This window comes from Sarcophilus harrisii, chromosome 3 (assembly GCF_902635505.1).
Source record: "Sarcophilus harrisii chromosome 3, mSarHar1.11, whole genome shotgun sequence".
Lineage (NCBI taxonomy): Eukaryota > Metazoa > Chordata > Mammalia > Dasyuromorphia > Dasyuridae > Sarcophilus > Sarcophilus harrisii.
Genome location: NC_045428.1, coordinates 590454966 through 590467722, shown reverse-complemented (window position 1 = coordinate 590467722; position 12757 = coordinate 590454966). Strand labels below are relative to the sequence as shown.

Below are 12757 nucleotides of genomic sequence, written 5' to 3'. Positions count from 1 at the left end.
GGGCCATGCACTGGAGGAGGAGGGGAGCAGAAATGGGGGGGCGAGGCTGCGGAGGGGAGAGAAGGGGTACTGGAGGGGGAGCAGAAGGGGTGGCATGGAGGGGAGCGAAATGGGGGGCAGAGAACTGCAGGAGGGGAGCAGAAGGGGGGGCTGTTGAGGGAAGAGGAGGGAAAGCGGAGAGTGGGAAGGGGGCGGCGAGGCCGGGAAGGGGCGTACTCAACGTAATGGGGCCTAAGTTGGCCCCCCCCCTCGGGCCCCGCCCCAACCCTCCCCTTCACCAAGTCAGCCCCGTCGTCCTGGCTGCCCGCCCCTCCCACCAGATTGAGAAGGGGGGTTCCGGTTGGGGGAGGTGCCGTATCCCGGCCGGGAAGAAGGGAGCCCGGGGAGGAGGGTGGGTGCCCAGCAACGGGGAGGAGGGGTAGGGGGGGTGGGGGGCCCGAGAAAGGGGGGAGGAAGGAGGGACCAGGGGAGGAAGGGGCAGGAGAAAAGGGGGGGGCAGGGCCAAAAGCCCGGAGAGGAGGGAGGGCAAGACAGGGGAGGAGGACCAAGGGGGAGGGAGAAGGATCCGGGGGAGAGAGGAAGGGGGAGGGGAGGGAGGGGAGAGGAGGGGAGGGAGGGGAGGGCCAGACCAACCCAGGGGAAGAAACGGCCAAAAGGAGAGAGTGGAGAAAGGAGAAGCGGAGTAGGGGGCCCAGGAGGCAAAGACCCCTGACCCCCAAAAAGGGGAAAAGGAGAGGGAGGGGCCCCTGGGAATGAGGGGAAGACCTCAGACCCTCCTCTCCTCTCTCCCCAGGCCATGTGGACCCGACCCTTGGGAGGGTCAGCCCCAGAGACCCGCGCTCCCCCCATTCCAAGAGGGTGCCAGGCCCCTGCCTCCCCCTGCCACCCCCCATGACGGCTCTCAGGCCGGGACGCAGAACAGTGCGGGGCCGGCCTCGGGCGGGCTGAGTAAAGAGGACATCCGGAGGGCCCGGGAGGCGGCCCGGCCCAGGATGGGGCTGAGGCCCCAGGTAACGCCCCCTGTACCCACGGCTGCCCCCTCTCGCAGCTCCCTCTGTTGCCTCCTGACGGCTCCCCCGTCCCCGGGGCCCCATTAGTCAGCGACCTCCCCTTCCCCCCATCTCCCCAGCTGAGTGAGCGCGCCCAGGAGCGGAAGGTGCCCGCCTCCCGGATCAGCCGCCTGGCCAACTTTGGGGGTAGGTACCGGTGCAGCCCGAGGCCCGGTGTCTCCGGGGCCAAGAAAGGCCGCCCCAGCTCACGGGCTCCCGTCAGGCGCGGGCTTGTGGCACAGGCCGGCGCCCGTTAGTCAGTGCTGGCAGAGAAGCCCGCGAGCCCGGCCTGTGTCAGGGGGCCCTTGCCCTCCGAGAACTCGGAGTCTCCCCGGGGCGGCCCACAAAGCACAAGGGCCGTTGTGAGGGTGGATGAAGGATAACGGAGGCTGTGGGAGGCACAGAGCCGGCCCGGGAAGCTTTGGGGGGTTCCAGGTGTGGGGAGCAGCCTGAGGCCCCGGGGGTTGGGCGGGGAGGGGCTTGGGCCCGGCTGCCCTCCGGCAGCTATGGCGGGGACCCTGGGAGGAGGGAATGAGGGCCTGCACCTGAATGGAGGCTGAGCCAGAGAGCGGAGGTGGAACAAAGGTGAAACACCTGGGCCTGGGCCATAAATCAGGCTGGAGAGCCGGGAGCTGTCCGAGGTCACGGCTGGGTCGGGAGGACCGGAGCCCCCCAGTAACGGGGGAGGGAGGATTTAGGGGGAGGACGGGTTGGCTAGGAAGTGTCTGCTGCACATTTACTATAAGATGCCCGAAAGGCAGTGGGGGAGGGGGGGACAGGAAAGGGAGAAGTGAGAATCCTCAGCCCGGAGATGGTCCTCCCCAAGCGAGGTGCTATAGAGGGGGGAGACAGAGGGCCTGAGCCCGGGGGTCACCAGGGTCAGAGGGCGGGATCTGGGCCCCGTGCTCCTCCTGGGCGCTGAGCATGGGCCATTATTGCCTTTGGGAAGAGGAGGAACATAAACCTGCAGGCGGCTCACCCGCCCCACACCAGATAAATGTCGGCTGGCTCCTCCCTTACTGCGGCTCTGGCTGATGGGGGCTGGGACCGCTTTACATTTGAGGAAACTAAGGCAGAGGTTGGTGATCACCTGGAGCCCCGCAGCTGGCAGGTGGCTGCTGCAGAGCTCACACACACCTTCCTCCGGCCCAGCGCCTGCTGGGCCCCTGCCAGCCCTCTGGGGCGGGCTCCCAGCCCCTTCCCCCCTCGGGCACCAAATCTCCCGCCGCCATGTCTGTGGTATCGCCGCCTTCAGGGCAGGGCCGGCCTCTGTCTCTGTGGCCAAGGGGCTCCACACACAGTGGGGGCTTTGTGGAAGCACCAGTCCTTGGAAGCACCGTGGAGGTGATAAAGTTGAGGGGGAGGGGCAGACAATGGAATTGGCGACATCTTTCTGTGAGGGACCGCCCTGCCAAGCCCCGTCAGGGGGTCGAGAGGGAGAACAGCCTATGCAAAAGCGTGGAGGTGGGAGACGGAACGGAGGTCAGGGGGTCAAGGTGGAGAACCGGGGATGGACATGAAGTTGTGAAGGAGCAGGATCCGTGCAGTCCCTCGGGGGAGGTGATGGGGGCCAGGGGGAGGTGAGGGACCCAGAGAGGGAGGTTCTGCCTCTTAGAACCAGGCCACTGGACAAATTACTTGCCCTTCCTGGGGGAAAGCTTTAGCACAGGCAGCCCGGGAGGTGCAGCAGGGCGTGGGATGCCGGCGAGGCCGTGGCAGCCAGCAGGGGGCGTGGGCCTGCTGCTCCTCGAGCCAACTCCCTGTGGCGCAGGGGTCTGGGACAGGGAGGAGCCGCGGGCCTAACTCTGCCTCCTGCCCTAGGGCTAGCCGTGGGCCTGGGCCTCGGGGCCCTGGTGGAAGTGGCCCGGACATCCCTGTCAGGAGGACAGGCCGGCGGGGGTAAGTGAGCAAACTGGCGGTCCTGGGGGCGGGCGGCCGGAGGGGCTCGGCCATCCCAGCCCCCACCCTTTCTTCCCTAGGAAGCAGCCCCACTCTGGGCCCCAGCCCCTTCCTCTCGGAGGCCAACGCTGAGCGCATAGTGAAGACCCTGTGCACGGTGCGAGGAGCCGCGCTCAAGGTTGGCCAGATGTTGAGCATCCAGGGTATGGAGCCAGCCCTTCCCCAGACCCTCCGGCGGCCCCCGCCCGGCCTCTGACCCCCTCTCCAGGGGCCCGCTCGGGAGCCCCTCCTTACCCCTGCCCTCCCTTACCCCCCCCAGATAACAGCCTCATCAGACCCGAGCTGCAGCGCATCTTTGAGCGGGTCCGGCAGAGCGCCGACTTCATGCCGCGATGGCAGATGATGGTGAGTGTCCGGGCCCGGGCCAGGAGTGGCTCTGGGGGCCAGGGCTGCGCTCGTGACTGCCCGGGGCCTGCCTTCCCTGCAGAGAGTCCTGGAGGAGGAGCTGGGCAGGAACTGGCGCAGCAAGGTAGCCTCCCTGGAGGAGAAGCCCTTCGCTGCCGCCTCCATCGGCCAGGTCCACCATGGCGTGCTGCCAGATGGCACCGAGGTGGCACTGAAGATCCAGGTGAGCTGCAGGCCGGGGCGGGAGGGGGCAGGCCCCCAGCCCTGGAGCAGGCTCGAGGGGCCCATGTCCCTCCCCACAGTATCCCGGCGTGGCCCAGAGCATCCGGAGTGATGTGGAGAACCTCCTGGCAGTGCTGAAGATGAGCGTGGCCCTGCCCGAAGGTGAGCCGCCCCCGGGGCCGGCCGGGAGACTGACCCAAGGCCAGCCGGGAGCCAGGGGTTTGTGTGGGAGAGGGTCCGAGGCCGCTTGTGCCGCCCTCTCCCACAGGCCTCTTTGCTGAGCAGAGTCTCCAGGCCCTGCAGCGGGAGCTGGCATGGGAGTGCGACTATTGCCGGGAGGCCGCCTGTGCCCGCACCTTCAGGTGAGCCGGCCCCTGGGGCCCCGAGAGCAGCAGGGAGGCCCCCGAGTCCTCCCGAGCTTCGGCCTTCTTCGCTGTGGGGGAGGGGGGGAGAGGAGGGGCTCCGTGGGGGGGGGGAGGGGAGCAGAGACCACATGGGCGGGACTCGCCCCCATCCCAGGCCCCATCCGCACCTGACCTCCTACACGCACTCAGTGGTTGGGGGCTTGTGGCAGACTCGCATCCAGTACATGCTGGTTCCTCGCAGGATTCCCCCCACCTTCCTCCCAGGGGGCAAATAATAAAGTGTAGAAAAAGAAGTTAAAGAGAGAGAAGTTCTCTGTGTCAGAGAAGCTGGCGGTCTGTGCAGCGCCCCACACCAGGACCCCAGCCCTCCCCCGCCTCACTTCCAGCCCTTAGAAAGCCCCTACTGGGCGCTGGGCACAGGCTTGGGAAGGCCTGGGACCTCAGGCCTCGTACCCTGACCCAGGAAGTCCCTGCTCGGTCACGTGCCGGGCACTGGGAGAGACAGAAGGAGGCTCTGGCCTCCAGAAGCCGCCGTCTGTTGGGGGAAGCCAGGTAAGATCTGGCCCGGAAGAGGCCTTGGCCCCTGAGGGAGCGGCCGCGAGAGGCCTCCAGGAGGAGCTGGGCCTTGGAGGGCACAGCCAGGAGGTCCCGCGGCGTCTGCCGAGCCCCTTCCTCCGTGCACCTCCTGTCCCTGTGACTGCAGGCAGCTCCTGGAAGGGGACCCCTTCTTCCGGGTGCCCGCGGTGATTGAGGAGCTGAGCACAGGCCGGGTGCTGGCCATGGAGCTGGCCAGCGGGGTGCCCTTGGATCAGTGCCAGGGCCTGAGCCAAGAAGTCCGGAACCAGGTAAGGGGGACCAGGGACTGGAGCAGGAGTCAGAACCTGCCTTGGATGGGCAGGGGGCAACCTCGGGGGGGCCTGTAGGCTCCATCTTGTGGAAGGTCCTTGGTGGTCAGCTCTGGGACCACTGAGGAGGGGGGCTGGGCAAGTCCGGCAGGGACCGGGTCAGGGCAGACTCTGCTGGGTCAGGGCAGACTCTGCAGGATCAGGGTCTCTGCCTTTGGCCCCTAGATCTGCCGGGAGCTGCTGCGGCTCTGCCTTCAGGAGCTGTTTGAGTTCCGATTCATGCAGACAGACCCCAACTGGGCCAACTTCCTGTATGATGCCTCCAGCCACAAGGTGGGTGCCTGCAGACCCAGCTCACCCGGTGGGAAGGGGGGGCTGGCACTGGGTCCTTGGTCACCCATTGGCTTCTGGCCCCATAGGTGACCTTGCTGGACTTTGGAGCAAGCCGGAAGTTTGGCTCAGAGTTCACAGACCACTACATTGAGGTGAGTCTCTCATCCTGGTGGAAGGCTGGCTCCCCGCCAGCCCAGGTCACCTAGGGCAGTCTCCCCTTGGGTAGGATCCCAGGATGGACTCAGCCTGTGCAGGGACCCCCAGGGCGGCACTCTGATGGGAAAGTCTTGCTGTGTCCAGCCAGACTTGCCTTAGGGGGCCTCCTGGGCTAAATCCAGGCCAGAGCCCGGGGCACCAGGGGTCATGCTCCCCCCCAGGTGCGTGGCTGCCGCTTTAGGCTTTGCTTCCCCTTCCCGAGGGGCCTGCAGCTGGCGCCCCCAGAGAGCTTGGGCAGCGGGCAGCCCCCCCCTGCTGCCCTTGACCTAGACGCCATGAGGGGGTTCTTGGAGGCTCCTGGCCCAGAGAAGAGTCGCTCCCTCTCTTCAAGAACTTGATCGGTGGCTTTAGTTGGAGAGAGGAGACTTGCCCTGTTTGCCTCAGAGGCCAGGATTCAAATAGGTGACCGCTGGGGAGGGCGACCTGGCCTGGAGTCCTGTGCAAGTGACTCTGCTGCCCCGTGCCTCAGTTTCTTCATCTGTAAAATGGGATAGTAACAACACCTACATGCCAGGGCTATTGTGAGATGACACAGGGAAAGGATGTTTTTAGTCTTAAAGTACTGTTAATACTCTATAGAATCTATGGAACCCCCAAATCCTCCTGTTTCTCTAAAAACCTACTAGTATATTGGCTTCTTCATCTCTACCCCTTCTCTTCTGTCCCCTTCCCAGAAAGCCATCCCTTGTAAGGAAGAATCCTTTAAAAGAAAAAAGTGAAAAAAGCAGCAGAGGCTGGCACACAGGCCGCAGCCCGTACCTGTAGCCCCCCACCCTCTCCCAGAGTGCCCTAGTGGGCCTGCTTGTATCAGCACCTTGCCAGGCACCGCTGTCACACCCGCTGGGCATCCCTCTGGCTTCAGCTCCTGGGCTCTGCAGCCCCCTCCTAGCTGTCTCTGACCCCCCTCCCAAGTTGCTTCCAGTCCCATTGTGGCTCCTGGTGGGGATTCTCTTGTTGCCACTTATGACATCTCACTTAGCTTGATCCCGACTGAATAACAGCCCTCCTTGGCTCCCAGGATGCCCCTGTCATGGGCATCCACCATGGACTCTGCCAGGGAGACGGCCCGGGCCCCGGGAGCCCATCGGAGGGAAGCAGGGCGGCTCCAGCCTGGTGACTGCTCCCTCCACGTGGCCCCTTCCTCAGACCCCCCAGGTTATTGTACCCTGCCCTGCACCTCAGCCCTTCCCCGTTGGCAGAGCCCGCTCCCTCCGGACCCTTAGCCCTCCCTGCTCTAGCCTCAGCCCTTGCGCAGCTTTCACAGGACTGGACTTGGGCCGTGTCCCCTTGTCACTCAGACCCCAGCAGACTCCTCCCTGGGGGCACCCACGCTTCCCTCACTGTCGCATGGCGGCTGGTCCGGACTTCTTGCCCCCGACCTCTTAGCCCTGGATCCTTTCCACTGGGATGAGGATGTGGCCTTCCTGCCGGGGCCAGAGGTCAGCTTGGGCCCCTCTACTCATCCTTTTCTCTCCCCTCCCCAAACTTTTTTTCTCTTTTTCCTGCTGAACCTAAACAAGTCTGGCTTTCTCTCTAGAAAAGTAGCAAGTGCCCACCTGGAAGCCTTGAGGTTGGCTCATCCCGGCTCTCTCAGCCAGATGCCTGGGAAAGGCTGGGCTCCCTTTACCTTGCCTCCTCACCTTTCCCCGGCTCTCGAACCCTTGGTACCCCAGCTCCTGACCTCGCCATTCGGCAGAGACTGAGCTGGCTGCCCCCGCGCCACGGCCCTCCCTCTCTGAGACGGCCCCTCGGGGTATAACCGCTCCTCCCCCTGTCTGGCTGGGCTGCAATGGCCCATGGTGGCCCTTGTCTGGGGCGGCCTCTGCTGCTGATCACGCCCCGCTAGGCTCAGGTACCGCCTCCAGGCAGCTGGTTCCTCCCCAGTCTGGGATCCCCACCGTCCCCGCCGTCCTCTGCTGCAGCTGCAGCCTCAGTTTCTCTCTGAAGCCCACTCCTCCTCCGTGCTCCTTCATGCACTTGACCCTTCGCCCCCCCTTGATGGCGTCCTGGTGTCCCTTCTTCCTCCGCCGTGTCCCTCACATCCTTCCCCTGCTCTCCACTCACATGGCTTGGGCCAGATCAGGGCCCTCATCCGGCCTCCCTTTGTTCCACCCGGGCAAAAGACTCTTCCTCAGGCAAGGAGGCCCCCTCCCCCCTCACCCCCCCGAAAAAAAAAAAAAAAAAAAGGGTGAGGAGAGCAGGGAGTTGGTAAATCAACACAGAGCGCAAAAAACCTAGCATTGCCTGTGGGAGAGGGTCTCTTCTTGTCCTCTGCAGGCAGGTGGAAGGAGAGTATGGGGAATATCATTATAAGGCATCCGAGGAGCCGGGATTAGAGCGGAGGGTTTCTTCTTGAGCAGCAGAAGTTCGGACCATGAGTCTGAATAGCTGCGCGGTTTCTCCCCAGCCTCCGAGTTGCACCCGCGCTGCATATTCAGGTTACCAAACCGGCGTTTAGCTTCGCCAAACTTTGGCGTTCGAGGTGCAAAATAAGCCCCGTTCAGTCGCAGCCCGGCAAATACGGCCTCCCAGCCCGCGCCTGTCGCCTCGCCCGGCCTCCCACGTCATCTCCAGGTCGGGTAAACCTGCAGCCATGAAGCCTGGCTGAGCCCTTCGAAGCCTTCAAGTTGGCTGGTGAGCGTCTGAGCCTCATGCCCCACACGGCCAGATGCCACAGGCCCAGCTGTTCCTGAGCCCACCCAGAGGTATTCTGTCCCTGCCCTGCCCTGCTCCTGCCCCAGACCGCCTGGCACTTCTCTGGGCGCCATTACTTCCATCGCCTCCCAGTCACAGTCTGCTCCAGGTAGCCCTGGGAGGTGCCGCCGCTTTCCTCTTCCCCCACCCTGAGTTTCATGGAAATCGCGGCCAGGTGTCTCTCAGGTTCGCACGGGGGTCCCGTAGCTGAACGTGGGAGTCGTGGCGCTGCGGGGGGTGAGCAGTGAGTGCCGGGTTTGCGCGCTCATTGTAGGCCCCGACGGGCTCGAGGTCCCATAGAAACTTCTTGGCAGAAAAGGCCTGAGAAGCCTTGGCGCAGGCGCACCCGCTCTGTCACTGGCTGCTCGTTGGCCCCCAGACCCAGAGCCCCAGAATGACCTCACTGTGCCAGAGCCGGGCGTCAGGCTGGCCAATGGGACCATCCGAGCTCGGGATGCCCCGCCCCAGGTCGGACTTCCCCAAGTCCCTGTGAACACGGGCGGCCACTCCCTTTGCCCTGCTTGGTTCCCTCTGGGCCGCGTCAGTGCTGTTTTGCTCCTGGAGCCCCCTCTGACAGAGCAGCGCCTCCCATAGCACGTGAGGCTCACTGAGAGCGTCCTTGTGCCACACTTGCCCTGGCTGGGTTCTCCCTAAAACAGTCTTTTTGCCTGGATCAGAGCTTAAGGGCACTTCAGTCACTTTAACGACACAATCCCGAGTTGTTTTCCAGAACAGTTGTTTGGGGCAGCAGCTCCACCCACAATGCACCGGGGCACCCATCTTCCCACGACCCCTCCCCTGTGACTGAGTCCCCCCTTTGTCACTGTGCTGGCTGCCTGGGGAAGGTCAGGGCCGGCGCTTCCCAGTAGCTGCCGTTCCTGTGATGCCGATTTGCTCAGACCCATCCTTGGGCTACTTTTCTGTCGGACGATCCCGCTTTTTCAAACCCAGCTCCTGTGGTAGTTTCCAATGGGGCCCGTGGCGCTTTCTCCCTCGTTCTCGAGGGAACCGCTTCTCTTGGTGCCTCAGAAGTTGGTTCTTGAGGGAGGCCCGTCCCTCCCGAGTGGGGCAGAATTCTGGCTCGTCTTTGCCTCAACTTCCCGAAGTCTCCTCTTCCGGGAGGCCCCTAGTCCTCCCCAGGCCCTCGGGTAGCTTTCCACTCGGCAGCTGGTTCCTCCTGGTCACTGGGCCTGGCAGCCACCGGGGCTCTGTCCTTTCTAAGGATGGCGTTCCGGCCCAGACCGGAGTCGCCGCTGCCTTGGTTTTGATAGAGACTCCCCCAGCCTCGCTCTCTTGGGCTGAACCTCCTCCCCTTTGGCCTCTTCGGCTCTGGACGCAGGACCATTCCGCTCCTCTTTCCTGGGTTCCTCCTCACTCTCTGAGGCTCTCCCTGCCCACCTCCTCTCTTGTTCCTGAGCCCCCTCAGTGACTGATGGGCTCCCATTCGCCTCCTGCCGTCCAATCGCAGGTGAGACGCTTTCCTGAAGGTGCCCGGGCCTGGACACCTGAGGGTGGGGGCCCTCTCTTAGATCCTGCCTCCTGTGAAATTCTGGGTGTCTCTGTGGCACTCGGGGTGATCTCGGGGAGACAGAATGTTCTCCCCCTCCTCCTTCATTTTCAGTTTCTGCTCTTTAATTTACTCCAGGAAAATGAAATCTGGTCAGCCTTTCTCATTATATTTGGTTCAGCCATTGCTGTGTGCCTGGCCCTGGGCTCGGCCCGGGGGACGTGGGAAAAGCGGCTCCCTCCCCACCCTCAGCTTCCCCCTCTGTACAATGGGCCATTTTGTAGTTCTACTTTCATGAAGACCTTGGGCACCCGGGGCTGGGGCCGAGCTACTTCCCTGGCCCCCTCATCCCAGCCGTCCAAGAGCAGGGACCCCCTAGGGAAGCCCCGGTGGGGGGGGTCAGCAGGGGCAGCGCCAAAGCATAGGAGGACAGTCTTGGGGCTCATTAAGGTTCACAAAGTAAATATGATTTAACTTGACCCTCAAAACAGCCTACAGAAGTAGATGAAGGGAGGGATAGGAACGAGCATTTATATAACACCTACTGTGTGCTAGGACTTTTTACAAATCCCAGTTTACCTTGGGGAAACTGAGGTAAATGGAGTGAACTACCCACTGTCACGCCACTAGTGTCTGAGACAAAGATTTGAACATGCATCATACCCCAAGGCCCAGCACTCTCCGGCAGGCTGCCTGCTGCCACAAGCTTTTCTTGATGATTGAGAACTCCAAGCTCCAGGGGGTTGGTAAAGGCCCTTTGGACGAGCTGGCACCCAGGGGTCCTCATGCAGGGCAGAGATGGCGCCCTCAGAGCAGCAGCCACACTTTTGGGTGGAGCTTGGAGGTGTGAGGAAGGACAGGCCGGAGCCAGGAGGTGAAGGGTCGGGGGCCAAAGAGGGGTGGGTTAGGGTTAGCTGTCCTGGAAGTGAGAGGCAGGGGCTGTCAACAGTTCTCGGACAAAGAGAGCCTTGCTTTGGGCACAGAAACCTGGGGGCTCCTCTGTGGGGAGGGAGAGCCTGGGAGTAGGGAAGCCACAGATGGGGCCAAAACCCCAAGACAAGGAGCACGCAGGAGAGGGCCCAGGAGGAGACATGGTGAGGGAGGGGGCCTCCCACACCTTCCAGCTGTGTCACCCTGGGCCAGTTGTTTCACCCTGTTTGCCTCAGTTTCCTCCCTTGTGAAATGAGCCAGAGAAGGAAATAGCAAACGCCTTCACCCCAAATGGGGTCGCAGAGAGTCGGATGGGGCTCCGTAGCAGCAGAGAAAAGGAAGAGGGTTACAGCCTGCAGGGCTGGGCTCCCAGAGCTCCATTAAGGAAGAGAAGTGGGGGCAGGAGAATCAGTCAGAGCTAGGAGGGAGCTGAGAGGCCGGCATCCAATCCGGCCTCATTTTGGGTGGGGAAATCGAGTCCCAGAAAGACTGCAGCACTTGGTAGATATGGATGACATCCCCATGCCAGGCTAGCCTGGGGATAGAATGGGGGATGGGGACGGAGCTGGGCCTGGGCCTGGGCCTGGGATTGGGGAGGGAGCTGGGACTGGGGATAGGGATGGAGCTGGGCCTGTGTTGCCATGCATCCCACTCAGGGCCCTGCCGCAGAGCCAGGCTGCTGCGAACTTTCTGTGGGCAGAGGGAAGCCGAGATTGGGGGCGGGGAGAAGCAGCCCTGGGGAGGGCAGTCAAGGCAGTTCCCAGCAGATGGCCTTAATTTTCCCGGCGAAGTGGGAGGCTAAATCTTGAGCTCTGAGTGTGCCGATTTGGGGGGTGGGCCGGGCCTGGGGAGTGGCTGTGGAGAAGATGGGGTGCGGATAAGAATAGAGCTGCTCCCCCACCCCCACATGGTCCCTGTGGCTGCCTGCCTGGCCTGGCCATGGAGGGATCAGCCAACTCGGAGGCCCCGCCCCCCTCGGGAAGGCTGGTTGGCTCCCTGGAAGGGGGCAGGGGAAGAAGTGCGATTGGAGCCCCAGGCCTCCAGTTCCCCCTCCGAGGCGCTCTTGCCCGTTTCAACTTGGCCAAGTCCCTTCACTTCCTGGGCCTCGGTTCCCCCCTCTGTAAGAGGCGGGGCCGGATGGTCTGGAGGGTCCTCAGCTGGGGGTCACTTTGGGGCCTCTCCTATGAGCCGGACAGTCCCAGCTGCAGGGACCTGCTCCCTGGTGCCCTCTCCCAGGCCCTCCAGAAGCAGGGAAGGCTGGGAGAGCAACCGAGGCCATCCTGAAGAAGGGTCCCCTGGCTGGGTGCTGGGGACCAGGGAAGAGCCTTCATTGGGAGAAGGGTGAGGGCTGCCCAGAGGGTCAGAGACCCCGCCCCTGGCCATGCCCACTGACTGGGGGACTCATTCTTTCCCACCCCCAGGTGGTAAAGGCCGCTGCCGACGGTGACCGGGTGAGGGTCCTCAAGAAATCTCAGGACCTGAAGTTCCTGACTGGCTATGAAACCAAGGTGAGGGTACTTGGGAGAAGGGGGGGGGGGGGCGCTGGGTTGGGCCTTCAAAGCCTTCCTGACCCCTCTCCCACTGTTCTCCAGGCGTTCTCGGAGGCCCACGTGGAAGCCGTCATGATCCTCGGGGAGCCCTTTGCCAGTGCCGGCCCCTATAACTTTGGGGCAGGGGACACGGCGCGCCGGGTGCAGAACCTGATCCCCGTGATGCTGCGCCACCGGCTGTGCCCTCCGCCGGAGGAGACCTACGCCCTCCATCGAAAGCTGGCGGGGGCTTTTCTGGCCTGCGCCCGTCTTGGGGCCAATATCCCCTGTGGGGACTTGTTCCATGAAGTCTACCACAGTTACTGGGCTCCCCGGCCCTCAGGCCGAGAAGCGAGTCTGTCCCCCCCCTCACTGCAGGCCCCGGGGACCTGATGCAGCCCTCACCGACTCCTCAGAGACTCTGCTTGGGACCAGCCCAGAGTTCCCAGAGATGCCCAAGGAGCCCCTCCCTGGCCTGACGCTCAGGGATTCCAGCTCCTGTCCGAGGCTTAGGGGCCTCCCCCCGGGACTCGGGGGCCATCCTCTCCCTCCATCGCCCCCATCTGGGGAACTGGACCTCCAGATGGCCTCCCACCCCCACCAGCTGTCTTAAGCCCAATGGGCAGTTCATTCACTATTACCCTAAATAAAGGGGAACCTCCCTCCCTCTCTCCTACCCCTTCTCATTTTCTGGGATTGGGGGTGGAGTGGGGCTGAAAAGATGGGCGAGGCTTCTGGGAGTGGGGACTCCAGGTGCAGATGG

The 12757-nt window shown here is 63.4% G+C and overlaps 1 protein-coding gene across 1 annotated transcript; it reads left to right on the top strand.

Annotated features, from left to right (window-relative positions):
- Positions 1-224: 224 nt before the first annotated feature.
- COQ8B (coenzyme Q8B) lies at positions 225-12670 on the top strand. The gene is made up of 14 exons (XM_031961634.1): positions 225-418; positions 794-1010; positions 1130-1196; positions 2871-2948; positions 3029-3151; positions 3268-3353; positions 3436-3576; positions 3656-3737; positions 3844-3937; positions 4644-4785; positions 5011-5118; positions 5205-5270; positions 11887-11973; positions 12058-12670. Exons 1-14 carry the CDS (start codon positions 225-227, stop codon positions 12385-12387), a joined length of 1815 nt encoding a protein of 604 aa, XP_031817494.1. The 3' UTR covers positions 12388-12670.
- The last annotated feature ends 87 nt before the right edge of the window (positions 12671-12757 follow it).

Excerpts from the sequence above, each read along its gene's own strand:
- COQ8B (XM_031961634.1), top strand. The coding sequence starts at position 225 with ATGGGGCCTAAGTTGGCCCCCCCCCTCGGGCCCCGCCCCAACCCTCCC. Across the intron at positions 3,938-4,643 it reads GCCTGTGCCCGCACCTTCAG|GCAGCTCCTGGAAGGGGACC; the intron begins GTGAGCCGGCCC and ends CTGTGACTGCAG. Across the intron at positions 4,786-5,010 it reads GCCAAGAAGTCCGGAACCAG|ATCTGCCGGGAGCTGCTGCG; the intron begins GTAAGGGGGACC and ends TTTGGCCCCTAG.